Source organism: Nelumbo nucifera, chromosome 2 (genome assembly GCF_055504915.1).
Source record: "Nelumbo nucifera cultivar China Antique chromosome 2, China Antique-T2T, whole genome shotgun sequence".
Taxonomy (NCBI): domain Eukaryota; kingdom Viridiplantae; phylum Streptophyta; class Magnoliopsida; order Proteales; family Nelumbonaceae; genus Nelumbo; species Nelumbo nucifera.
The window spans coordinates 40,502,501-40,528,023 of record NC_142650.1 but is presented as its reverse complement, the minus strand read 5'-3'; the positions used below and the strand labels follow the sequence as shown (position 1 = coordinate 40,528,023).

At 39.2% G+C, this 25,523-nt stretch overlaps 1 protein-coding gene across 4 annotated transcripts in view; it reads right to left on the bottom strand.

Moving 5' to 3' along the window:
• Positions 1 to 6,067: 6,067 nt before the first annotated feature.
• Positions 6,068 to 25,523, bottom strand: part of LOC104599200 (LisH/CRA/RING-U-box domains-containing protein) — a 65,624-nt gene continuing 46,168 nt past the window's right edge. For all 4 annotated transcript variants that reach the window (XM_010261640.3, XM_088899004.1, XM_010261638.3 and 1 more), the window contains one exon: positions 6,068 to 7,482. In XM_010261640.3, coding sequence (XP_010259942.1) covers positions 6,288 to 7,445 — 1,158 coding nt within the window. In that variant the 5' untranslated portion in view covers positions 7,446 to 7,482 and the 3' untranslated portion in view covers positions 6,068 to 6,287. The remainder of the gene's footprint in view (positions 7,483 to 25,523) is intronic.

The following is a 25,523-nucleotide window of genomic DNA, read 5'->3' as shown; positions in this document are numbered from 1 at the left end:
CTTTGTTATTCCGTAATACATTAGTAGTTTGGTTAAATTAAGTGGGTATGCAAATGATAAGCACCCTTTTCCTAAGCTGCAGTTGCAAACGGATTGGATCAAATAGGATATACCTAAATCAAAATTTGATTGGTGATGTTGGGATTAAATATGTATCGTATTCGTTAAAATTATTAATGAAAGTTTTTCAATAAAATATTATTAATGAAATGAATTGAAAAATGACTGATATTGTATGCTGCGAATAAAATGGTTTTAAAATAGATTCTGTGAGAGTTGAAACCAAGGCTATATTGAACATACAACATCTGAAATTTATTTATTAATTTGTGAATAAGTATTAATTTTAGGGCAGATTACTTAAATATACCCTGTGGTTTCCAAAATTACTTAAGACTATCAAGTGGCCTACTTTTCGGTTGGTAAAACATTTGGGCTGTTTACATGTGATTTCACGTGCATCATATATATTAATGTCAATGAAGACATTGCAAAACACAGAGAGAGAGAGAGAGAAATCAGGAGGTTGGCTAGACCTTTTTTCAAAAACATCTTGTAGTATGGTCTAATCCAGGTTCAGGCCGGTTCAGCCGAGTTAGTATACTTTTGTAACCCCGTCTTCTTTACTGTGAAATGCAAACAAAATGATATTTGCACTTCAGTAGGTAATACCCCTTTTTACTCTCTTATTTCTTTTTTTTATGTCATTACCAGTATTATTACCATCGTTATTGAAATTATGGGTCGTCAATTCAATTGAACCGATGGAGTTTCCACCGGACACGTTTTTCATGCATGAGGGGTTTGCATGATCTATCTGGGTGCCTGCATAGAGATGAGAGATCGCATCTCCTTCCCACAAGGGGCTGCCACACAATGTCCCACAGCACATCCCTGCCATGTATCGAAAACATATCTTAATGATAATATCAGAACCGATGATGTCATCATTGAAGAATGTTCCCAATACATGGCGAGGATGTGTTGTAAAACGTTGTGGGGCAGCCCTTGTGGAGAGGAGATGTGAACTCGCCTGCATATGCACCCAGCGTCTGTAATCTCTCAGAATAGAATAGGAAGGTTAATGAGATAAAAGTAAGGATGAGGGATGTTAACAAGACACTTGAATTTAGCATCCAGTTTGAATTGAAGGCTCTCATGGCAGCGTCGGGAAAAATATTATTTTCGCTTTTTTTTTTACCTTTTTTGCCCTTAAGACCTCCTTGCAAGGTTTTCACCAAGTTTGGGTGTCACCTTATAGCCATTTTAGGTTTTCATCAAAGCTGGCGATATTTTCTTTTATCATAATTTGATGTTTTTACTCAGTAGGTACTTTTAGGCTTTCACTTCGCCATTTCAGACTACGCTCATTTTTGTTTAAATTCTCTCCACTCACTCTACTCCTTTTCTTGCCTAGGGTAGGGAAATGCTTCACATTGACTTTGTCGATATAAGCAATATTGCCTCTTTGATTAGTGAGGACTTCACAATGGAACGAAACGTATATGGGTTGGTTGTTCCAGACGATGGGGCAGATGTTATCTCTAAGGTGAATCCCTCAAGTTGTTTTGATATAGCTGTTTTCCTCAATTTTTCAATAAATGTCTCCTTTCATGCTTCACCCCAGTTTTTCTCTCTTTTTTTCATTTATTTATTTATTTTTTTTTTTTTATGTTGATATGACAAACTATGTTTTAACAGTTTTGACCAGTGTTTAGAAAATCAGACTGTATCGGCCAGTCGGACCGGTTAAATCATGACTTGGGACCTTGACCAGTCTAGTCATGTCCCAATAACCACATTTGACAAAAAACAGCTGACCGGCCAATTTAACCGGAAAATCGATGAACCGGTCCTGATTTTGTGAAACCGCCCGAGTTCCCAAGTGTATCTTCTCAGCGGCATCTTCTTACCATAACCGGAGACCCTAAATGTAAGGTCGTGGTGATAGAGACGTAGGCCCTGAAGTTGAGGAGAGCAGTGCAAAAAGGATTAAGGTTTCAGAACTCAAGAAGGATAAGGGAAAGAATGAATTAAAGGGGCCCCTTTCTTCAACTTAGGGGTCTCTATTTATAAGTGAAGAGGAATGCCTAAGGTAGTTAAGCTTAGATCTCTATTTATAAGTGAACGGGAACATGCGTCAGATTGCGAAGTGAGGACCAACTACTGGCCTGCATAGGCTGTCATTGTCACCCCTTCACGATCTTACCATGTGTCAGTTGCTAAAAGCTTTTATAGAGAATGCATGCCATCTATCCATGAGTTTGCAACAACTTCTTTTGTAGGGATCGTGGCTGCCTACCAAACACACTAGTGACTGACCTTAGGCCCAGTTTGGTTCGCGGGAATAAAGGTCTGGAATTGGAATCAGAATGGGCATTTTGATTCCAACTGTTTGGTTGGATGGAATCGGAATCTCATTTTCATTCCTGCTGGAATGACATTCTCCCATTTGAGGGAATGGCCATTCTCTGTCTCTCTCTTGGGAATAAAATTCCATGCCTGCTGATTTTAATTCTTATTCTCATTCTTGTATGAACCAAACAGATTATAGAAATTGACCATTCTAATTCTGATTCTGATTTCAATTCTGATTCTCACTGCAAACCAAACGGACCCTTAGTTTATGACTTGATATTAATCATTATAATGTTGTAGTAGGTAATCGCAATTCTCCTCTCCTTGAAGTGGAAGTATACATATATTTCTGTAGTTCAGGACATTCTTTTGGGTTACTATATGTGGCATGCCAATGGCTACATCCTAATTACACCACCTCGGTGATTAGAATATAAAGTAGGCATTGTTGGTGAGTTAGATTGTTTGGGAATGCAGTAAATTCTTCCCAAAGCTAAATACTAATAAGAGGTCGACAGGGAATAAGTACCATGAGAGAAAGATGAAAGGACTTTGAAAATAGAATTAAATACTGCTTAAAATTATTGGGAGGGAATTAGATGGAGGCCAAAGATGCCCAATGGTCAAATGCGAAATGAGGAGAACTAGTGTGCCACTTGGCTTGAGGAGTAGACTGATGCGATTGTGACAATGCCCTGAGCTCAAACTGTCATGTTATACTCAATGAGACATGTTGTGACCATGGAAGGAAGCACACACCCTAGGCATGTCTCAATACCTATTGGTTCCCCATTTGGCCTATCTTGAAACATGGACAAGAAGCCTAAAATGTGCATGAATCAATGGGTGAATAAACTTTGTAAGATGCAAGGAAGTTGATTGGCGGAATCCCCTCATGCATTGGACAACCAATTAACTTAGATCTTTTGAGAAGAGTTTGAGAAAAAGCATGTTTGTTAAGATCCGAAAGATGGTGAACTATGATTGAGTGTGGTGAAGCCAAATTGAATTTTGGTGGAGGCCTGCAACGATATTAGCGTGCAAATCATTCATTTGACTTGGGTATAAGGGAAAAAGACTAATCAAACCTTCTACTAGTTGGTTCCCTTCGAAGCTTCCCTCAAAATTTCTAGAGCCCAAGTGTGAACTCTATCCGGTAAAGTCAATGATTAGAGGCATTGGAGGTGCAACTCTAATGAGCCATGCCATGGAATTGAGAACACTAAGTGGGGCATTTTTTGTAAGAAGAACCGATGATGTGGGGTGATTCAAAAGCTAGGTTAGGGTGCTTAATTATGTGCTAACCTAGAACCCACAAAGTGTATCACTTAATTAAGGCAATAGGGTATAGCCATAGAAGCCAAAATTTGCAAAGGAGTGTGTAATAACTCACCTACCAAATCATCTAGCCCTCAAAATGGATGTTCTGTATTGTTTAGCTCACACTCATTAGACAGCGTGGGCAATACAAGCTTCAAAAGGTAATTATGTTAAAATTCCCAAACCAAGGCATGACATTTAATGGCAAGGTTAGGGAGTTTGGATACATCAATGCGGGCCCCAAGAAAAGTTATCTTTACTTTTTAACAACTTACATCCTATAATTGGCTCAGTTGGAGGTAGGGTTTAGGGTTTAGTGCCGAATGAGCACTGCACGTTGCTTGGTGTTCCAATGTGCCCCTTAGTGACCCTTGAAATTCCAGAGATCCAAGTGCCAATCATGATCAGATCTCTATGGTAAACATCCTCTAGTCAATGCTACAATATATGCAAGGAAGTCAGAAAATGGATCCATAAACTTTAAGTGCTAGGCATAGGGATCCTAGTCTCGAACTTGTTGGCTATCAATGAATTGTTCGAGTTGCTTCCGTGGCAAGAATAGGTCACAGTGTGTTGGTTGGGAAACAAATTGGGAATAACTCCCTTGGAGTCCTTGCTCGGGCATTGAACAATCAACTTAGACTAATAATGACAAGGGGAATCCGATTGCTTAAATAAAACAAAGCATTGCAATGGTCCCTATGGATGCTAATACAATATGATTGGAATCCAGTGCTCTAAATGTCAATGTAAAGAAATTCAATCAAACATTAGTAAACAGTGGAAGTAGCTATGACTCTTATGGTAACCAAATGCCTCTTTATCCAATTATTCATGTGCATGAATGGATTAAAAAGATTTCAATTGTCTCTATCTATTATCAAGTGATACCACAACCAAGGGAATAGGCTTGATAGAATAAGTGGGGAAAGAAAACTCTAGTCCAACTTTGTGAAATGACTTGGGAGGTATAGGATAAATGGGAACCCTCAGAAAGAAATATAATACCACTGCTTATAAATTTGTATTAATTTTCATTTTTTATACGGAATTTCAATGGATTATCATTATTTTTGTTAATAATTTTATTTTTATTAGTTATTAAACAATACAATTTTAACAAGCATAAACAAAATCACTGAGAACTAAATGGATATAGTTGAGATTGATCAAACCCGATCAAACCGAATCATATTAAAACAACCAACTTAGTTATGTTAAATGAGTCAGGTTATAATGATGGTCCAACCCTCAAGGACCGTCTTCCTTAGCAGCTATATGTTAGTGAACAATATCGTTGAGAAGCCACCAAACACTACCTTTGGGCATCAAAAGTATTCCTTAGATGCCAACGGCTTCCTCGAGGGCTAGAGGCCGACTCAAAATAAAAAGAAAGAAAGAAAGAAAGAAAAGAGAAATGGCAACAACCATAAACCAAAAAGTTAGAAGGTACAATAGCAAAGGAAGAAAAGATTGCTTTGGGGCAAACCTGGGTAGATGAATGAGCTCCATTTGATTCCATTTTAAGATGAGATGGATGAGGTTAGCACCTAGAGGTGCAACCCATGAGACAACTTCAGATTTTGCAACTAAAACAGAATTTTAAAACTTAAAAAAGCCTATATATATAATACGATAATGCAATTCATATCAATACTTCGAACCTTGATAAGAATTAGAACGTAAAATGAGATGATGCCACCATAGATAAAGTGAACTGAGACAGGACGGAAGGTTTTGCAATTTTACATCGTCGTCGTTTATTGTGATGAAAAATTTAGACTACCTTTGGGTTTTGCATCTGCAGCCGTGCAAAATCATATAATTACAACTTACAAACAAGCAAAAGGATGCAAAAGCAAAACCGAACTGAGTGCAAAATTTGCATCAGAGGTAGATTTTTTTTTTTTTTTGGTAGTGTCATCTAAATCAAAGACTTGAATGATATTGTCATTCAAGTCTTTTAGTTAGTGTTAGTAACGCACTTTCAAGATTTTATGAGCTTGCCTGGATATCCATGTTTCCTACTTCAACCCAACTCAACATTTAAGCCTTGTATTGGGAACATCTTCCCATGAATTAAAGCATACAAGATGTTCCCAATGGACGGCAGCAAGTGCTGTGAGGATGGTGTGACGATCAATTTGTGAGCACAAAATCCAATTTTCTTCGACCCTTGGTTATAGCGTTAGAGCAGCCACTAGGTATGCTCAACTTGATCGGAACAGCAGAAACCAGGTTATATCTTTCAGCAACCAAACCAGGCATAGATGCTCTCGCAATACTTGGGGGTCATGATAACTCTATTTATCAGAGTATACTTGTAATTTGTAAATACCGTAAATCTTGATTGGTTAGGGTTTCCAACCCTGCATCACATTTGCAAGACTTTACTAAACAAGAAAAAAGTTTTATTTATGCATTAGGGGCATCCAACAAGAATCTAGAAAGAATTTCTATTTACAAGCATACATACACCAACCACCCTTGTCACCACCACCAATACATCATCAACCAGATACAAAACACAACTTCCTTTCAGTTCAGAGAGAGAGAGAGAGAGAGAGAGAGGTGTTCATACCCCCATCAAATTGTATTGTGACCATGTATCAGAAATAGAGCTGCCTACACACTGCCACCGTGGCCTCAAGTGGACAGTATGGACACTTGAAGGTGCGTGTGCTGCTCTTTGACAGCTTCACAATGGACTGTTTGCAAAGCACATGACCACAGGGCATAAGCATTGGTGGATTCTCTTCACTACCTTGATCCCTGGAAACTGGACAAACAAAAATTGAGTGAAACTGGAACTCGCTCCCCAAGTCCACTGGAACTGGCAACTGCTTCATTGCTTGCCATTCCTGCTTCTTACTAGCCATCACGTTTGCCAGCTTCAGCAAGGTAGGCAATCCCTGAACCCCTGCTGCTATCACCACACTCAAGGGGCTTTCAAAGGACTGCCCCAAGAGACAACAGAACTGCTGGGTCAGCTCCTCAGCCAGCTTCTCCCAATGGGTGGGAGACAAAAATTCAGCATAGGGAGAGCAGTCAAGTCTTCCAGCCCATAATAGACAGCCCATGAGCTTCTGAATCTCAGCCATATGCCTGGAAGCAAAAGGAGCAAGGTAAGTCCTAGCATACGTAAGTGCATCAGCTCTGGTTCCTTTTTGCAGTATCTCCACGAACTGCAACCTGTGAAGTTTCAGCTCGAGGCTTGATCGGTTCTGCATGAGCTTCTCACAATTGGTGGTAGCCCAATTGAGTGCAGGTTCAAGGTTCCTACACTTCATTGCCTCAAGTATCTGATACATCTCCAGGAATGGAGATTTCAGATACGTGGCCTCTGATTCCCCAGATTCATTTATGAAACAATCCCCAAGATCAAACAAACCTCGCCGATAAAAATGGCCTGCAATAATTTGGTTTACTGTGTGTGTGTCAAAATCTACATTCCTGTATGCCTTGGATATATCAGGGTTGAATGATTTCTCAAGCAATTTTGCATACTTGCTCAATGCTACATTCAACTCCTTCTGTGAACCTTCTAGCTGCTTGAGTGGGCCCATCTCATTCAGCTTACTGTTAAGTTCCATGAGGATGGATTTCTGATCAGATGAGGAAGTTGAGTCATGAACAGAGTGCATTTTTGTCAGTGCCTGCTCAATTTCTCGCCCAACCTGATCAATTACTTCTTGGGCTTTGGAAGAAGACAGCCTCTGTTTCTTTGCAACACGATCAAATGCATCTTTTATGGTACTCAGCTCCATTTTCCAGTTTTCTACGGGCTTCTTATATCTTCCTATCCTGCATTAGCTCAAGAGGTTAAAATGATAAAATCCCTAAAAGAATGTGATAGAGATACAAGACTGAAAAAGAGATGATACTTAAACATGAATAAATGGAGACAAATAGGAATATCTAAGTAACAACTAACATGAAAGCAATCCACATTACATTTTCTTCCCTCATAATAGAGGGACTAAATACTAAAATAGGGGTATCTTAGTCAAGAAAAGGTCCAGAAACACAAGGTCTATTCACACTTTTTATAGTAGTCCATAGATATAAATAATACAAACCAACAACTGTAACATAGATAAGCCTCTTCTATTCCTGCATTTCAAGTGAATGTTCTGATATAGTATAATGTCAGGGAATTACAGTGACAGACAAAAAATAGTCCCCAAAAAGGGAAAATCATAGACAAGCACCCTGTACTTTGGGGGTAGTGACACTTAAGGGCCCAAACTTTCAAGTTTGACATCTTAGTACCCTAAACTTTGGAAAATATACACTTAGGTCTAACTGTTAGTAGTCCATTAGTTATTTTGATAGCATGATGTCATATGCACCTTAAAACATTTTAAATTCCAAAAATACCCTTCTCTTCAACCTTTCTCCAATCTTTCTTTTTTGATCAATAACACAATTCATTATGTAATTTCAATAAAAATTACAATTAGGAAGACAAACTTTCTATCTTCCGAATACAGTTTGAGCCCCAATAAAGGAAAAAAAGAGAAAAAAGAGAAAGGGAAAGAAGAATAAAATTACAGCTGTGCCCAAAACATTGACTCCCTCTCCACCCCTTGTTTAGCTAACCCATCAGCAAAAGAATTAGCTGATCTTTTTACCCAAATGATTTTAACTTCCATTCCTCAAACCAGCCATCTAAATTTCCTCCTCACATTACTGTAATGCCATAAACCACAGTTGTCTTTATCAGCCATCCTACCACCACAATCCCCCTCAATTATGAGTTTGTTGATATTCATCTCCCTAGCTTTCTGGATTCCTTCCATAACTGCATGGATCTCGGCTCTGAAAGAGCCACCCACTCCAATTGGGCCTGAAATCATGGCTAAGACAACCCCATTCTCATCCCTGAAAACACCCCCAATCCCTGATTGTCCAGGATTCCCTCTGCAACTCCCATCAAAGAATTAGCTGATCTTTTTCCAATCTTTCTCCAACAAATGCCTCATGATATCATCCAGAAACATAAGCTCAACGGTTTCAGGAAAGACAGTCAAATTCTCAACATAAGGAACCTCTACTCCCCCTTCAACAGTTTGAGATCAAATCACCAAATATCGAGCACCTGAGTCCAATTCCAAGACAAAGCAACCCATGTTCTTTTCCTTCAAGCTTAATCTCACATCAAACACTGGAGAACCGCTCTCGACTTTTGTGCAAGTACTCAAAGAACGGTCAAGCAAGGGATTCTGATAAGCCCCCAATCCTCCAGTGACATTCAGATCCCAATTGAATATTATCACCAAACGAAAAAGTGCCCAATACTATATTCCAAACAGGATCAGGTGCAATATTGGAATTGATCGGAGAAACTTGTCCAGTACACTGGTTGAAGTGCCCAACTAATCCTAGCCCACTTTTCCTGCTCTGATGAGAATCGGGAAATGAATCACCTAATTTCGATTTTCAAAAGGATCTCAGATTTGTGAATCGTTTTGGAGAGAGCACAGCTCAGATTTTTGGGGCTGTCGGGTGTAAGCCAAAGGAGCAACACCAAGAACACTGGAAAACACAACACTAATGGGTTATCTTAAACCTGGTCCTACCTTTGTACAGACAATACGGCCTCCCCAGAGGTAATTGACTGTCACCTGATTTTTGCTTCAATGTTGAGCAAACTGTCCTCCCAAAACAGCTGCTGGAATTGGGTGATTACATAGCCATGGCAAATTAGTTTTAATCTATAGAGCAGCAAGTGATGCTCAACTAAAATCCATCCATGAGAGATGATTTGCCACAGCGAAACAGGGGTTTAGATCCCTTGACAAACGAACTGAACCCCATCGTTAATGATGTAACATGGGTTTGCAGAGAAACTAAGAAATGAAAAAGGAAGAGGACTGGTGAGGGTGCTAGCAGGTCTATGGGCTCTAAATAGCAAATAACAACATTCCTGCAATCTCCTAAAAGAGAGAGAGATCGCCGATAGTTCAGGTGTTAGACTCGGGTTTGATAGGAAGCAAATTGAATCTCACAACAGAGCCAAAACGGGTTCATAATAGAGCTGTTCTGCAAACTCGACAAAGTAGGAAGAAAAAACAATAGGGCACTGCTCTATCCTCTTTCATGTTGGGGAGGTTGGAGATGTTAAACAATGTTTCCCTCATTGCATCCTTTGTTTGGTAATTTACCACCCACCAACCACTGTAACACGAATTAACGGTTTTGGACTTGAGTGTATATTTCCCAAACTTCAGGATACCAAAATGTCACACTTGAAATCTCAGGCCCTTAAGTGTAACTATCCCCAAAGTATAGGGTACCTATCTATAAATTTCCCCCCACAAATAATAGGGAAATTTATGAGAAATTAGAAAATTTCATATCCCATTAAGTGTAGTTTACCACCCATCACATTTAAATATAAAGCTCAAGTATCAATGCATTAGGCATCATCAACCATAATTATAGAAGTACCATCAGCCATCAGTACATCACATGGCAAGTTCAAGATCAAAATTTCAGAATTAACAATACACACAAATTCCAGAATGTTAACATAAAAAGTGTGTCATCTCATACTCAAATGTAAAGAAGCATTACAAGAAACCAAAGCTCATTTCTTTAAAGACAAAAAAAAGTAGGAGAAACTTTATTTGGAATTATGGAATGAACTGATGCACTAGATCTTCATCATACCTGATTTTGCTAATGTACAAAGGACTCACCCAGATCTGATTTTTGGGTTAATTTGGAAATTATGGAAGGGTCACTTTCATTTGTTTCCTTGAATCTTTATGCATCTGCTTTGATTTTCCTGTAAGGATGTTATCTCATCATCCTTTTCTATCCCCTATGTATCTTGAAATTTTTCATTAATAAATTACCTTTTCATTTATTATGACAAAGAAATTCTGTCATTTTCTTTTAATATTACAATAAACAAATTTGGAGGATTTTCCTCCTTTGTACTATTTTAATATATTATATACAGTGTTTTAAAAGGCATGGGAGGCATACGCCTCCAGGCAAGGCGCTCCCCCAAAACACCCTGAGGCGTATGCCAAAAGTGCTGACACCTCTAAGGCATACACCTCAGGTGCAAGAGGTGTACGCCTCATGCGCTTTTTTCATGAGGCGTACTAGAGGCGTACGCCTCATGCACACCTGATATAAAGACTGAAAAAAAAAAAGAAAAAAGAAAAAAAGGAAAGGAAAACAAAAGAAAAGAAAGGGAAGGGAAAGAAAAAGAAAGAAAGTGAAGAAAGAAAAAAGAAAAGGGAAGGGAAGAAAAGATAAGGGGAAGGAAAGAAAGTGGTCTGCCCCCGGCCCCCTTTCATCTAGTGTGGTGCATCTTTATTCTTCTTAGTACAAAAGGTTTTTATTAAAAATAAAGAAAAAATGGGATCCCCCTTCCTCTTCCTTCTTCCTCTTGACCCCCCTCTTAAGGAGGCTTATGCCTCCTTTTGTTCAGGAGGCCTACGCCTCTTACATTCTGAACTACACCTCATGCCTCTAGGTAGTGGAACACCTCGTGTCACACCTCCACGTTTTAAAACATTGATTATATAAAATGCAAAATATGATAAAGTGGTTCCCCCAATTTTGTTGACAATATTTTTCTAACAAAACCTTTCTCAAAAGGTAAGAGCTTGTGAAGTGTATGCCTTCTATACCTTTAAATTAGAGGTGTACGCCTCAAGCATGTCTACACCTCCACCATCCACTTCAAGGCAAGTTTTTGGTACTTAAACATATATAATCCCCAATACCAAAAGATGGCAAAGGAACTTTTTAATCTTCTTTATGTAATGTGGCAATTTCTAGGAGTAGTACCAAGTCGTTCTCCATACTGAATTAGAATTGTCACCAAAATATGATCAATGAAGAGGACCATATTCTTTAATCCATCTTCGCTCCTAAGAAGACTGATAACTCAACTATAGTGGCACCAACATCTCCAACCAGGCTGTTAAATTACTACAACGAATCCCTGATGTTTCAAGGAAGAGGACCATATTCTCCTGAGAGAACTGATGACTCAATTATATTGGCACCAAAATGAGTTGCCATGACATCAAACTGAGCTAACATTAGACTTAGTTAAACCAACATCACCAACTATGTAGTTAAGCTGTGAAACAAGTATTCCCTCGTATTCCGAGAATACCCACCTTTGCTAGAGAGACCTGGTTTGTCATCAGAACTGCCATCAAAATAGAGTGATTCATCTTTCAAGATGTGGGGAGGAAGGCAGCCTTATCTGTGGTATGGTCACAATAACCTATCTAATGAAACAATAATTATTTGAATCCACCATCATTTAGGAGGCTTAACCAATTTACTTGTGTTGTATTTTATAACATTTTTCAGACGTTTAAAATCTGAAAAAACTTGCTTTTCAGAGGTAAGGGGTGTTTGACATCACGTCTGCTTCCAACTTCTAATAGGTGCTGAAATGACGTTAATGCCCTCATTAACGTCATCTATTTAATAATAATAAATAATATTATTATTTATTTAAATAACATTATTATCAAACCTTTATTCTTAATTAAGTAATAAATAATTATTTTTTTCAACAAATCATAATATTTGTTTATTAAAATAATAGTATTTTAATAAGTACGTATATCATATAAACATATCCTATATCCATATACATAGAGAGAGAGAGAGAGAGACGTACACATGTAGGTGAATAGAGAAAAGAGGGAGAGGAAAAGAAAAAAGTAAAAATCAAATTCTTTTTCTTTGAAAGACGTATTGCCTTCTCTTTTTCTTTACTTTCTTCTTTATCTGTTTTATGAAAAGACGTATAGAAGACCCCCCAGCTTCATGTTTCTTCTCTCTGCTCAACCACCATCAACTCTCATTGTTCTTTCATTTACCACAGTAATCCCTAGAGGCTCAGAGCCATCAAAATATCAACCGGCAAGGAACAAAGACTTTTTTTGACGCTACTCTCTCTTCCGACTGTGGAAGACCGGTGGCAACCAACCTGTTCTGTGAGACCCTTGTGCATTGGGTTCTCCCTCTCCGGTGAGCCTTTGGCCTACTTTGTCTTTTCTTGACATGACCCTCTAGTGTTCAGCTTTATCTTCTCAAACTCCTAGTGTTCAACAGCTTAGCTTCCATGAAAAACTGAAAAACTGAATCGATCAGCCAATTAACCAATTGATTCGGACCGGTTCGGTTTCAAATGTTGGCTCACAGTTTAGTTACCGAACTGTGAGCACCCCTACTTCCAGGGGTAAAATAGTAAACTTAACAGTTTCAGATGTTGGAGATTTGTTCCAACTCAAATGATCTTATCTTTTCAGAACCTCTAAAAAGCAGGAAATCATTTGTACCCCTTTTCAGACATCAGACTTCAGATTTAACAAATGTAACCTGAGAGTATCCTTTTATGGGGGTTTCAACCTTTTATAAGTGTTATAATTCAGGTCTGCCTTAGAGTTCGGCCTGACTGAGTTCAGTTATGTAGAAGAAGAAAAAGTGATAAAGAAAGAGAGAAAGAGAGAATTCTGGTTCGAACTGAAAGAGTCAACATGACTTCTCCCAGTCGGACAGTAAGTATTTATATTATTATTAAAATATAACTGAAAAGACCTATGTGCCCTTACTTAAGTTAAGAGCACATGTTTCAACACAACATTACAGATCAGCAACATCAATCAAGGTATAAAGACAGAAATACCCCTACGCTAACACTCCCCCTCAAGCTGGTGAGTATATATCATATACTCCAAGCTTGTTACATATGTAGTCCACTCTTCCCCGACTCAAGCCTTTTGTAAATAAGTCAGCCCACTGATTTCCTGTATTAACATGTGTAGTGTTTAGTTCTCCATTCAGCACCTTCTCCCTCACAAAGTGACAGTCAACCTCAATGTGCTTGGTTCTTTCAAGAAACACTGGATTGGAGGAAATATGAACTGCAGCATGATTATCACAATAGAGCTTCATTGGAGTGTTAATGTTGTACCCTACTTCCTGTAGAAGGTTCCTTAGCCACACTAATTCACAAGCGGTATGCGCCATAGCCCTATATTCTACTTCTGCACTGCTTCTTGCCACAACCGTCTGCTTCTTACTTTTCCATGTCACTAGGTTACCTCCCAGAAACGTGCAATAGCCTGTAGTAGATCGCCTATCAGACATAGAACCGGCCCAATCAGCATCAGAATACCCTTCTATTTCAAGTTTTCCCCCACTCTTGTATATCAAACCGCGACCCGGGGCCCCTTTTAGATACTTCACAATTCTCAGAACCGCATTCCAATGAGGAATCAGAGGTTTTTGCATGAACTGGCTTACCACACTAACTGCAAATGAGATGTCTGGTCTGGTAATGGTTAGGTAGTTCAGTTTGCCCACAAGTCGTCGATATCTGCCAGGGTCTTCAAACACTTCACCCATATCACTACTTAGCTTGGTATTTGTGTCCATGGGTGTTTCAGCTGGTTTGGCACCCAACAAGCCTGTTTCTTCCAGCAAATCAAGCACATACTTCCTCTAGCACAGGTTAATCCAATACTTGGATCTCGCTACCTCTATTCCCAAGAAGTATTTCAGTTTACCCAGATCCTTTGTCTGAAAGTGATCCTGCAGATAAGTCTTCAGCCTGTCAATACCAATGTTATCATTCCCAGTAATAACAATATCATCTACATACACCACCAACAGTATTTTTCCTCCCGGAGAGTCATGACTAAATACAAAATGGTCAACATTGCACTGTTTCATGCCAAACTTCTTTACCACCTCACTGAACCTACCAAACCATGCTCGAGGAGACTGTTTAAGCCCATATATAGCCTTCCTCTTACCATCCTCCCCCTGAGCAACAAACTCTGGAGGTTGCTCCATGTAGACCTCCTCGAGTAAGTCACCATGCAAAAAGGCATTCTTGATATCAAGCTGATATAGTGGCCACTCATACATGGCTGCAAGAGAGATCACAACACGAACTGACCCTATCTTAGCAACCGGTGAGAAGGTCTCTGTGTAGTCAATGCCATAGGTTTGGGAGTACCCTTTTGCAACTAATCGTGCTTTCAGACGTTCAACACTACCATCAGGCAGATACTTAATCGTATAAACCCACTTACAACCAACAGCTTGCTTCCCAGGAGGAAGAGCAGTGAGGTCCCAAGTATGATTATGATGAAGGGCTGAGAGTTCTTCCATGGCACGGCACCACCCTGGAGAGGCAAGGGCTTTCTGGACATCTTTAGGAACAATAACTGATGATAACAAGGTAACAAATTGGCGATGGGAAGCGGAAAGGTGAGTAAGAGAAACATAATTAGAAATGGGATGAAGGGTGCAAGTACGTTTACCTTTCCGCAAAGCAATGGGTAGATCAATCTCAGATGCTAAGTGGGGGTCTGGTGCCGGATCCGTCGACGGAGATGTAGCCGGAAGAGTAGTAGCTGGTGCACGTGGGCGATGTGTATACACATGACGGATAGGTGGGCGTTCAACAGGTGGTGGCACCGGAGGCAAGGATTTGGTCACGACTGGAACAAAGGGAGGAGGATCGACAACGGGAAGTGGAAGAGGAGGAGGTGATGAGGAGGAAGAAGCATCACCAGACCCCAAAAAGAACGGAGTAGACTCAAAGAAACTGACATCAGCACACACAAAGGACCGTCGAGAACCAGGATGGTAACACCTATACCCTTTCTGGGTCCGAGAATAGCCAAGGAAGATGCACTTGAGAGAGAACGGGCATCAAGCTTGTCATTCCCAGGACCCAGATTATGGACAAAACAGACACACCCAAAAACTCTCGGCGTAAGAGGAAACGGAGACAAAGTGGGAAACAAGACCTGAAATGGAGACTGACCATCAAGGATGAACATGGGCATCCGATTAATCAGAAAACAAGAGGTAAGCACTGCAACACTCCAAAAAGGTTTGGGAACATACATGTGATGCATTAGGGATCTTGCTGTTTCAAGGAGATGGCGATTCTTTCTCTCAGCCACCCCGTTTTGTTGTGGGGTGTAGGTACACGAGGTCTGATGTATAATGCCGTGTTGGTCCAGGTATTCCTGAAATGATGAGGATAAATATTCGCAACCATTATCAGAACGAAAAACTTTGATGTGGGTACCAAATTGGTTACGAATTTCAGCATAAAATTTTTGAAAAATGGTAAACAATTCACTTCTTTCATTAAATAGAGCCACGTCATCCTTGAAAAATCATCCACAAAAATGACAAAATATCTGTATCCATTATATGACATTACTTTATAAGGACCCCAAACATCTGAATGAACTAAAGAAAAAGGACTCGACACACGGTTATCAACCCTAGAACTAAAGGGAATACGATAGTGTTTCCCAAACTGACACGACTCACAATCCAAAATAGAAAGCTGACTCAAGGACGGAACTAAGGACTTCAAGACTTTGAGCGACGGATGACCAAATCGGCAGTGCCACTGGAGAGGAGAAAGAGATGACTGGAGAGCTGTTGAAGTTCTACCACCACCACCGTCAAGATAATACAATCCACCTGCTTCATGCCCTCCACCAATCTTCATCCCCGTCTTGAGATCCTGAAAGACACACATAGAAGGGTAAAAGGTAATGGAGCAGTTAAGTGATTTGGTCAGCTTACTAACAGACATAAGGTTAAAAGGCAATTTAGAAACATACAGAACTGATGAGAGGGATACAGGATCTAGGTCAACATTACCAACACCACAAATTGAGGATGTGGAACCATTAGCAAGGGTAACAGATTGTGATGTTGAGCAATGAGATAAGGAGGAAAACACACCTGGAGTTCCAGTCATGTGATCGGAGGCTCCAGAGTCAATGATCCAGGGATTGGGTGTAGATGCCAGACAAGCCATACCTGAGTGAGCAAAAGTCGTCGTGTTTTGCTGTGATTGGATAAACCTTTCATATTCATCACGGGGAACACTCACCATCTCCTTCATGGGACCATCTGTGGATGTAGGAGGCAACTGGTTAGATGAATGATTCTCCTGTCTAAAGCTGGAACTTGAGTCACCAGTCGCGGCATGATTGGCCCAGGTTAAGGGAGGACCATGTAAATCATAACAATAGTTGATGGTATGTCCATCCATACCACAATGAGTGCACTTCCTCGGGCCTGAGCTACATCCTCTACCACGGGCTCCCCTTGAATCTCTGCTCCTAGTACGACCACCACCATGATTATAAGTAGACCCACCATTGCCACTTCGGCCATATGCAGAACCACTACCAACACCACGGCCAGACTGAGCTCCCCGAGCTCCACCTCTACCACCACGGCCTCTCAATGCAGCAAAGGCAGATCTATCTGAGATATTAGAGTTCTCAGTAGATCCGATAGAAATCCTCCGAAGTCGAGCAAATACCTCTTCTAGGGACGGAAGAGTTGATTCCCCTAATATCTGAGCCCGTACTGGTTCATATTCAGACTTTAGTCCCACCAAAAATCTAGCCACATCAAGCTGCTCTCTCTATTGTTGTTGAATCTTGACATCAGAAGTGAGAGGATGATAGACATTCAACTCATTACGCATGTTCCTCATATTGGCATAGTACTCCTCAAGACTCTGATTGCCCTGTTGCAGATTAAAGTACTCTTGATAAAGCTGATAAACTCTGGTTGTATTGTCCTGCCCCGAATACAATTTCTTCGCATGGTCCCACACATCTTTGGTAGTATCAAGGAACATGAAGTTCACACTAATCCTGGGTTCCATACTGTTTCACAACCATGTGATGATCTAAGCATCCTCTTGCTCCCAGTCTTCATACTCGTGAGAGTTAGAGGAGGGTTTCTCCTCTCTAATGTGTTTTACCTTCTTCTTTGCCTTCAGAAAGACTTCAACGGATTTAGCCCAAGGCACATAATTCTCTCCATTTATCTTAATGGAGGTCATCTGAACATTCAGGTAGTCTGTAGGCACCATCACACTAGGTTTACAATCCTTATTGTCTCCCATTATGTTATCACCAATCCTGCACACTTGATGAATTCTATTATCACTGAGATCTGCACACTACACACCACTAGGTCACACCTGTCACACTGATTGCAGCACTAATTGTTGCTGGAATGTGTGCTCTTTACACCACAAACCCTACTCCTACAACTACCTGAAATCTCACCACTAAATGATCATATCTCTTCCTTCAAAATGCACAAAGAAACCAGCATAAAACCTAGCACTTACTGGCCGAAACCCTAGCAAATGGTCAGAAACACACCTCCTATTTAATCCATAACAGATATCATGCACTGAAATCCCTTACCTTATCGCTGAAGTAACACCCATGCGAGCAGGAGAGCAGTCCACACACAACAGCCAAACACAGTTCGTCCCTCTATTCTTCCTCTACTAGGAGAGGGCGATCTCAGAAATCACAGCAACCGACCACATACGACCTGACTGGAGGCATAGAGACCCCCAAGGGAAGAGGGCGATCACTCCTTTTCAGCCCTTTCCCGTATCTCCAATCGAACACAGAAAAAAAAAGAAGAAAACCCTAGATAGGGTGCGCAGAAAATGAACCCTAGGATCTAGGCAGATTTAACCTAGCTCTGATACCATGTTATAATTCAGGTCTGCCTTAGAGTTCGGCCTGACTGAGTTTAGTTATGTAGAAGAAGAAAAAGTGATAAAGAAAGAGAGAAAGAGAGAATTCTGGTTCGAACTGAAAGAGTCAACATGACTTCTCCCAGTCGGCCAATAAGTATTTATATTATTATTAAAACACAACTGAAAAGACCTATGTGCCCTTACTTAAGTTAAGAGCACATGTTTCAACACAACATTACAGATCAGCAACATCAATCAAGGTATAAAGACAGAAATACCCCTACGCTAACAATAAGTTTCAAGTCAATTAAGACACCTTCATGTAGCAAGTTTGTCTATAAACAAGGTAGAAATGAAGTGGTGCAAACTATTTAAAACAAGGTAGAAATGAAGTGGTGCAAACTATTTATAAGGAAATAGTTTGCACCCACTACATCAAGGTCCTTATTTAAGGATTTTGTTCAAGATTTGTTATCATGTAAGAAGTTTGGCTTAGTTTTCAAGCCACCCACTGTATAAAGATTTGGAATGCCACATGAGTAAGCAAAGTTTTCAAGGCACCAAGGCAAACCTAAGCGACAAGAGAGAATGCATGAATAAAATCCTCAGAAATGATGGAGAACAAGGGGCAGACACCCTGTTTTTTGTTCCAGGGGTGGAGCCAAGCCTCTGTTTTTGCTCCAGAATAAAAGAAGAGGTGGAGACCCAGTTTTTGTTCCACAACAGAAAAGGAAAAGAAAAAGAGGAACCCTGTTTTTTGCTCCAGAAGAGAAGGGGTGGAACCCCTATTTTTGCTACAGAAGAAAGGAAGAAGGGTGGACCCCCTATTTGGTAATGTTGTTCATTCATTCATCCTAATCAAATATCTTCTTAAAAAGCAATTAAAATTATAAAATCATTATTTTTTGTGTGAGAACCAAGAATCTAAGACCCTAACATGGACTTACTTGGGCTTGCCTCAAGGGGTGTGGCACAAAGGCGGCTCGTAGAATCAGGAATGTAATATGTTTTACATCACATTAGCTACTTGAAGTAACGTATTTGAGGAAAAAAAGAGCTTATGGGTTTTACATGCTTGGAAATGTTTTATATGTTTGATTTTATTTTTAAATTCTCATTTGAATATGCTTTACGTGTTATGTTTATGTATTTTAATTTTAGATAATAGGTTTTTTAAAATATTTATTTTAAAATTTAAGTTTATATTTTTTTACTAATATTATGTTTAATTTTTTTGAATTTTGTGGCATTTTTTATTTTTCTGACTTTTTTTATTGTTTAACGTTTTTTTTCATTTGTGTCTTGCTTCAAAAAGGTGTGCGCCTCGCCTTGCGCCTTGGGCGCAAATTGACCCTTGCACCTTGCACTTTTAAAACACTGTTTGTGACTTCAAACCTGGAAGCATTTTCTTTATGTGCTGAACCAGAATCTGGTTCAACTTCTTTGCTAACTGAGGAATGCCACAGCGATCAGCACGACCATTATAGACAGGGCGACTGCGGAAGTTCTCCTCATAGGCAAGCGCATTCTTAATACTCCGGTTGTACATAATATCCTCTTGAGTACGATTCATGACACCGACATAACCAAGTCAAAGAGGGACCACTTTTCCAAGCAAAAAATTACGGGCATCAATACCTCTGTCCATAATATCCAACTTTGTAATTACAGCAATAGTTCAATAACAATCAGGATCAGCAGTCCCTGCCATCTGAAGTGCATCTGAATTTGCTTGAGATGCCAGCCAAAATTAAACAGCTAGGGTGTTTGATGTACGATAGTATCATTGTTCTAATTCTTGCTTCAATATCAGCTGGCTGGTCACCAACTGGAACCTTTGTTATTCCAGGTAAATCCCCCAAGTCATCAATCTTCTCAAAGGTTAGGTTCTTTTGTCATTTTCTCTAGAATTTGAAATGCTACCAGGAGATGGATCAGCTTCTACTGTTTACACCCAGAAACTGATTGTTCACCCTGTTAGCCTATTATCTGATATATCGAGAAACTGAAAGCTTCTTGGCATTTTTTCTGGCACAGAACCAGTTTCACATCCAGAGATTTACAGGGGATTTCCACCAGCAAATACAGTATCTATGTCCCATCTCCCAGAAACAGAGTCATCAACAGTTGACACCGTAACCATAGGAACACTTGAAAATCTAGTTCATCATCTGATGTAAACAATGGGTGTAATCGGAGACAGAGATGGAGTGGACTTAGAAGGGTATTTTAGGAAATTTCAAACAATATATCGGTCACGTGATGCCACATGTGAACGGAGTTGACGGAAAGTTAATGGTAAGGGAGGTTTTAGACAATTGTCAGAAAACTTAAGGGTGCTTTAAGACAATATGAAAACAGTAAGGGTAGAGTTAGTCAATTTCCTAAACCATAATGGTACTTTAAGAAATTTGCTCTATTGAGTCATTCTCGATCCATTACTTCAGACCCAATAGCATTTGTTCAAGATTTGGTCAACCCTGAGCCAGACCAGACTTGCCCATTGACAGCACAAGTAGCTCAAGAAGTTAGAAATCAATATTCTGTTCTTTGGTTTGGTGCAGACTCCATAAACTTTTGAACGTGTTGATTCCTTCAAGCCATTAGGTGTTGACTCCTAATTGACTGACTCCATAGGTGCTGCTGACTCCTAGGGTATTCTATCCTTTTCTCTCTTTTTCTTCTTTTTTCTATTCTATAAATCTGCAAAAAATCAGGTTTTCTTTTATATCTGCAATTCAGTGTTGTGAGTCTTGTCTAAGATCATTTTGGTATAAAGCTCATGGTAGAGCCGCAATGTTATAACAAAGTAGCAGATCCTTCAAAGAGAGACTCACTAATAGCCAGCAAAATTGCAAAAAAGCAACAACAACAACAATCACCTCAATCAACAATTCAAAATAAGCTTTTGGTGCAAGAGAAAACCAAAATTTTTAAACAAGAGCTTCAAAATTTTCCTGACAGTCCTTCCACCCTCCTCACAAGAGAAACCAAAAGAAATAAGAATGCTATTAAAAAATAAGATGCTAAATTTTATCTGACCTCTTTTGTCCCTTCTCTAGAAGTGTAAAGAAAGCAGAATAAAACAGTAAATGGTGATATGAAGCAAAACTGGTCCCACTTTCTCCCAGGAGATATCATTATCTACTTTTTTCTTTTTTTTTCTTTTTTCTCATTTTAAAGTTTCTTGTCTCACATTTTCTTACAACCAACACCAAAATGCAGAAAACTCAAACTTACAATTTTTCCACTTTCAACTCAAAGAAAATTAAACAATACCTAAAATACTTAAGCAATGACATTGTAAGTTTAAGTACTACCAAATTACAAATAGACAAATCAAAGTAATAAGCTGCACATGCAACCAATCAAGGCAATATCCCTAGCAAGGCTTAAAATGTCGATGTTGGTCATCCAAATATGAGAAACATGTCAGAAATATCGCATGGAAATATTGTAAAAATTACACACATGGTAGAAACATTGTAAAATATGCAAAATATAGAATGATATTTTATGAAATGATAAAAGAAGCATAGGCACACCTTTTTAAATTATTATCTTGTTTCAAATCATTAAACAAAGCTATGAAACTAAGGTTATAGACAAAAGAATACATTCTGAAGTTGCCCTGTAAACCTTAAGATTTAGAGCTTCATGATAGAATGAGTTAAAGCAAAATTTTAATTCAGAAAACGTAAATGGTTGTAATAGATCAACCAAGTAACCTATTACACAAAACCAATATTTAACTTCATATTTCAAATGAATATTGAGCTAGCTCAAAGTGGCAAGCATGTAAGTTAGGCGGACAATAACATTGTTAGTTCACATAACTTCAATATTGTCCCCAACTTATGTTATAATATTATCGCTTGGTCTCCACAATAGTATAGGTAATGTTCACTAGGGAATATGTCAATTCTAGAAAAATTTCAAGTCGCTACCCATTGAAGTGGAAATGGAAATGGAAATATTTGTGTTTATTGGGGAAATGCCAATTCCAGTAAAAATTTGTGTTCCTACCCATGGAAATGGAAATATGTCATGGAAGTATTAGGGAAATTAGGGACATCTTAAACCATAATCCCTAGTGCTTAAAAATATGAAAACCAGAGAATTTTAGAGAATTCCATATCTGACCACATTGGTCCTCCATTACCAGTGTTATCAGATGTGGAGCAGAATGGAACATTCAATCAGGTACTCAGAAAACTACATTCTTTACAAGTACTCACAAAACCACATTTTTAAGGGGAACCGGTTCTCAAAAATGTCGACTAGGTCAAAGACTTTATAGTTAACCATATTACCCGGTGACATACTTCACAATGTTAATTGTCTTAGGCCTGTATCAAAAACAAATAGGTGAGAAAGATGATTTTTAAATTGTCTCTACTTTCTAATAATAATATCCTCTTTGATTACTGTTTATGATTAGATTAGCTATCGGGTTTTACCATGTTCTCTTGTTTTTTCCCTTTGAGCAGAAAAAATAATAGGGCTAGACAGTCAGACCATTCAACTCATGATCTACCAGTCTTAGTAAGTCAACATCCAATCAGATTTTGATAACCTAAACTAGCTTTCTCTCAAAGTACGACAGAGATACCAAGGATTAATTCCTCAACCATTCCATCAACTCGAAACAACCTGTGAATCTCCCTCAATCATCATTCTGGTACAGCCAAGAGAATGGTTCAAATTAAAAATGCCAAGAATAGAAAAAAACTCAGCACCAACCACCAAGAGGAGTCATCAAAACCAGACCAAAGACCCAAAGCGCACATGTACTCCCCCCAATCACTTGTAAAAGTATCTATGCTCCTCTTACTCTTAATTGGATCTGGATTATCCAAAATAAAAGTTGAGCTTGATCACCACATGGAGGAGCCCATATTTGTGTCACTACCACTAGAAGAATCCATTTGGGGGCATTATTGACTGGAATTGAGGAATGAGCATTGTTTAAAATGTCCCTAAATTTCCTAAAATTTCCAAGACATATATTCATTTTCATCTGTAGTGACACAAAACTTTATTGGAATCGACATTTTCCCCAACGAACACTACCACCACTATGTGGGTGGAATACAAGAGATTTGGTTGTTTAACTCATTTTATCATATAGTTTTGAATCTTAAGGTTTGCAGGACAACTTCAGAATGTATTCTTTTATCTATAACCTTATTTTCTATGATTTTAAAACCATTTGCAAGTTTTAAATGAACTTTAACCATTGCCACCCCGTTACCTGAATTTTTTTCCCACCAAAAAGACCACATTTGATTTAAAAGATTGGTGACTGATCCTTAACCATGTCTCACACAATAACAAGGGGTAGTTGCCAATTGAAAAGAGGGAGCGATTGAAAAGAGGACAGGTAAGGGTTTTTTTAGAAAGTGGTGATGAAGATTCTCAGTTGGAATGTTAGGGGGTTAGGGGGGACTAGGAAAAGGCCTTTAATAAAAGAAGTAATAAGAAGAGAGGATCCACATTTGGTGCTGATTCAGGAGTCTAAGCTGATGGAGTTTGATAGGAGATGGGCTAGATCGGTGTGGAAAGTAAGGGGCATCAATTGGGCTTTTTGTCCTTTTTGGGGAAGGTCAGGAGGTTTAGTGACAATGTGGAAAGAAGAGGTTTTTCAGGGAGTGGAGAAGCTGACTGGGAAGTCTATTGTTTCTATCAAGTTAAGACACAGGGTAGATGGATTTGAGTGAGTATCAACAAATGTGTATGGTCCAACTGGTTATAGAGAAAGAAGTGAACTTTGGGAGGAATTAGGAGACATTAGATGACTTTGAGAAGGCCCGTGGTGTTTAGGAGGAGATTTCAATGTCATTAGATTCACAAAGGAGACTAATAGGGTGAGGAGAGGCGGTAGCACAAGCATGAGAAGGTTTAACAGCTTCATAAACAGTTTTGAGTTGAAAGAGGTTCCTCTGCTACATGGTCTATTTACTTGGTCCAATCTCCAAGAGAACCCTATATGCTCTAAGTTGGATAGATTTTTATTCACAGCATATTGGGAGGAGCACTGAGGGGCTATTATTTCTAGAGCACTGCCTAGAGTATGCTAAGGGCCCGCGAATAGGATCTCGTCACGGGGAAAACCCCCTGTTTTCCCTTGTTCCTCCCTTTTCTTGAGGAACCTATCTTGGCGCCCTAATGGTGATTTGTCCAAGAGATCACCAACTATCCTCTGTTCCTTGCTGAAAATTTCGATGCCTTTATTGAATATCATTAGCTCCTTTAAATAGGAAATTACAAGAAGATAAGAATCCTACTTTTTGGAGGACTCCTACTGATCTATCCTACTGAATTTAAATAAGAACACATAACAGATAAGACTCCCTACTAATCCATAGACTCCCTACTGATCTATACTACTGAAAATAGATAAGATAGACACTGAATTAGATAAGATGAGAACACTAAGATGAGAACACTGAATTAGCTAAGATGAGAATTGAATTAGATAAGATGAGAACACCCTTTACTGCTACTGTCGGTGGCGATACTGCTTCCCAATAAAAGCGTCCATAACAGAGTAACATCAAATCATTGGCCTATTACCTTAATGAGAGAGGATCTCGGTACTAGAGGGCCCACTCCTTTCAGATTTGAGAACATGTGGCTATCTCACCCTGGGTTTATTGAGTTGGTGGAAATTTGGTGGAATGACACTAACCCAAGTGCTATTTGGGAGGGGATGAAATTTCATTGGAAGTTGAAGGAGTTAAAAAGGAAGATTAAGGAGTGGAATATTCTACAGTTTGGAAGGATTGAAGAGAGAAAACATGAAGTGATCAATCAGATTGAGGAGTTAGATGCCAAAGAAAGGGGAGGCAATTTTGGAGTGAGAGACAAACAAGAAAGATGGAAGCTCAGGAAGCAACTAGAAGACATCCTATTCAAAGAGGAAGTCAGATGGAGGCAAAAGTCTAGACATAAGTGGGTGAAAGAAGGTGATAGAAACACCAAATTTTTTCATCCAATGGCCAATGGTAGAAGAAGGAAAAATCTGATTTCTAAATTGGAGATAGATGGGGTGTCAATATCTCAACAGGATGAGATTGCTAGGGCCTTTGTGGAGCATTTTAAGTCGTTATTTAGAAAGCCTTTAAACCAGATAATCTGGGTGGAAAGGTTAGATTGGCCAAAATTGTCCGAGGAGAAGAAGATGTGGCTTGAAAGAAATTTTGAGTTTGAGGAAATAAGGGAAGCAGTTTTTTCAATGGATCGAGCTAAAGCACCAGGACCGGATGGCTTTACCATGGCTTTTTAGCAA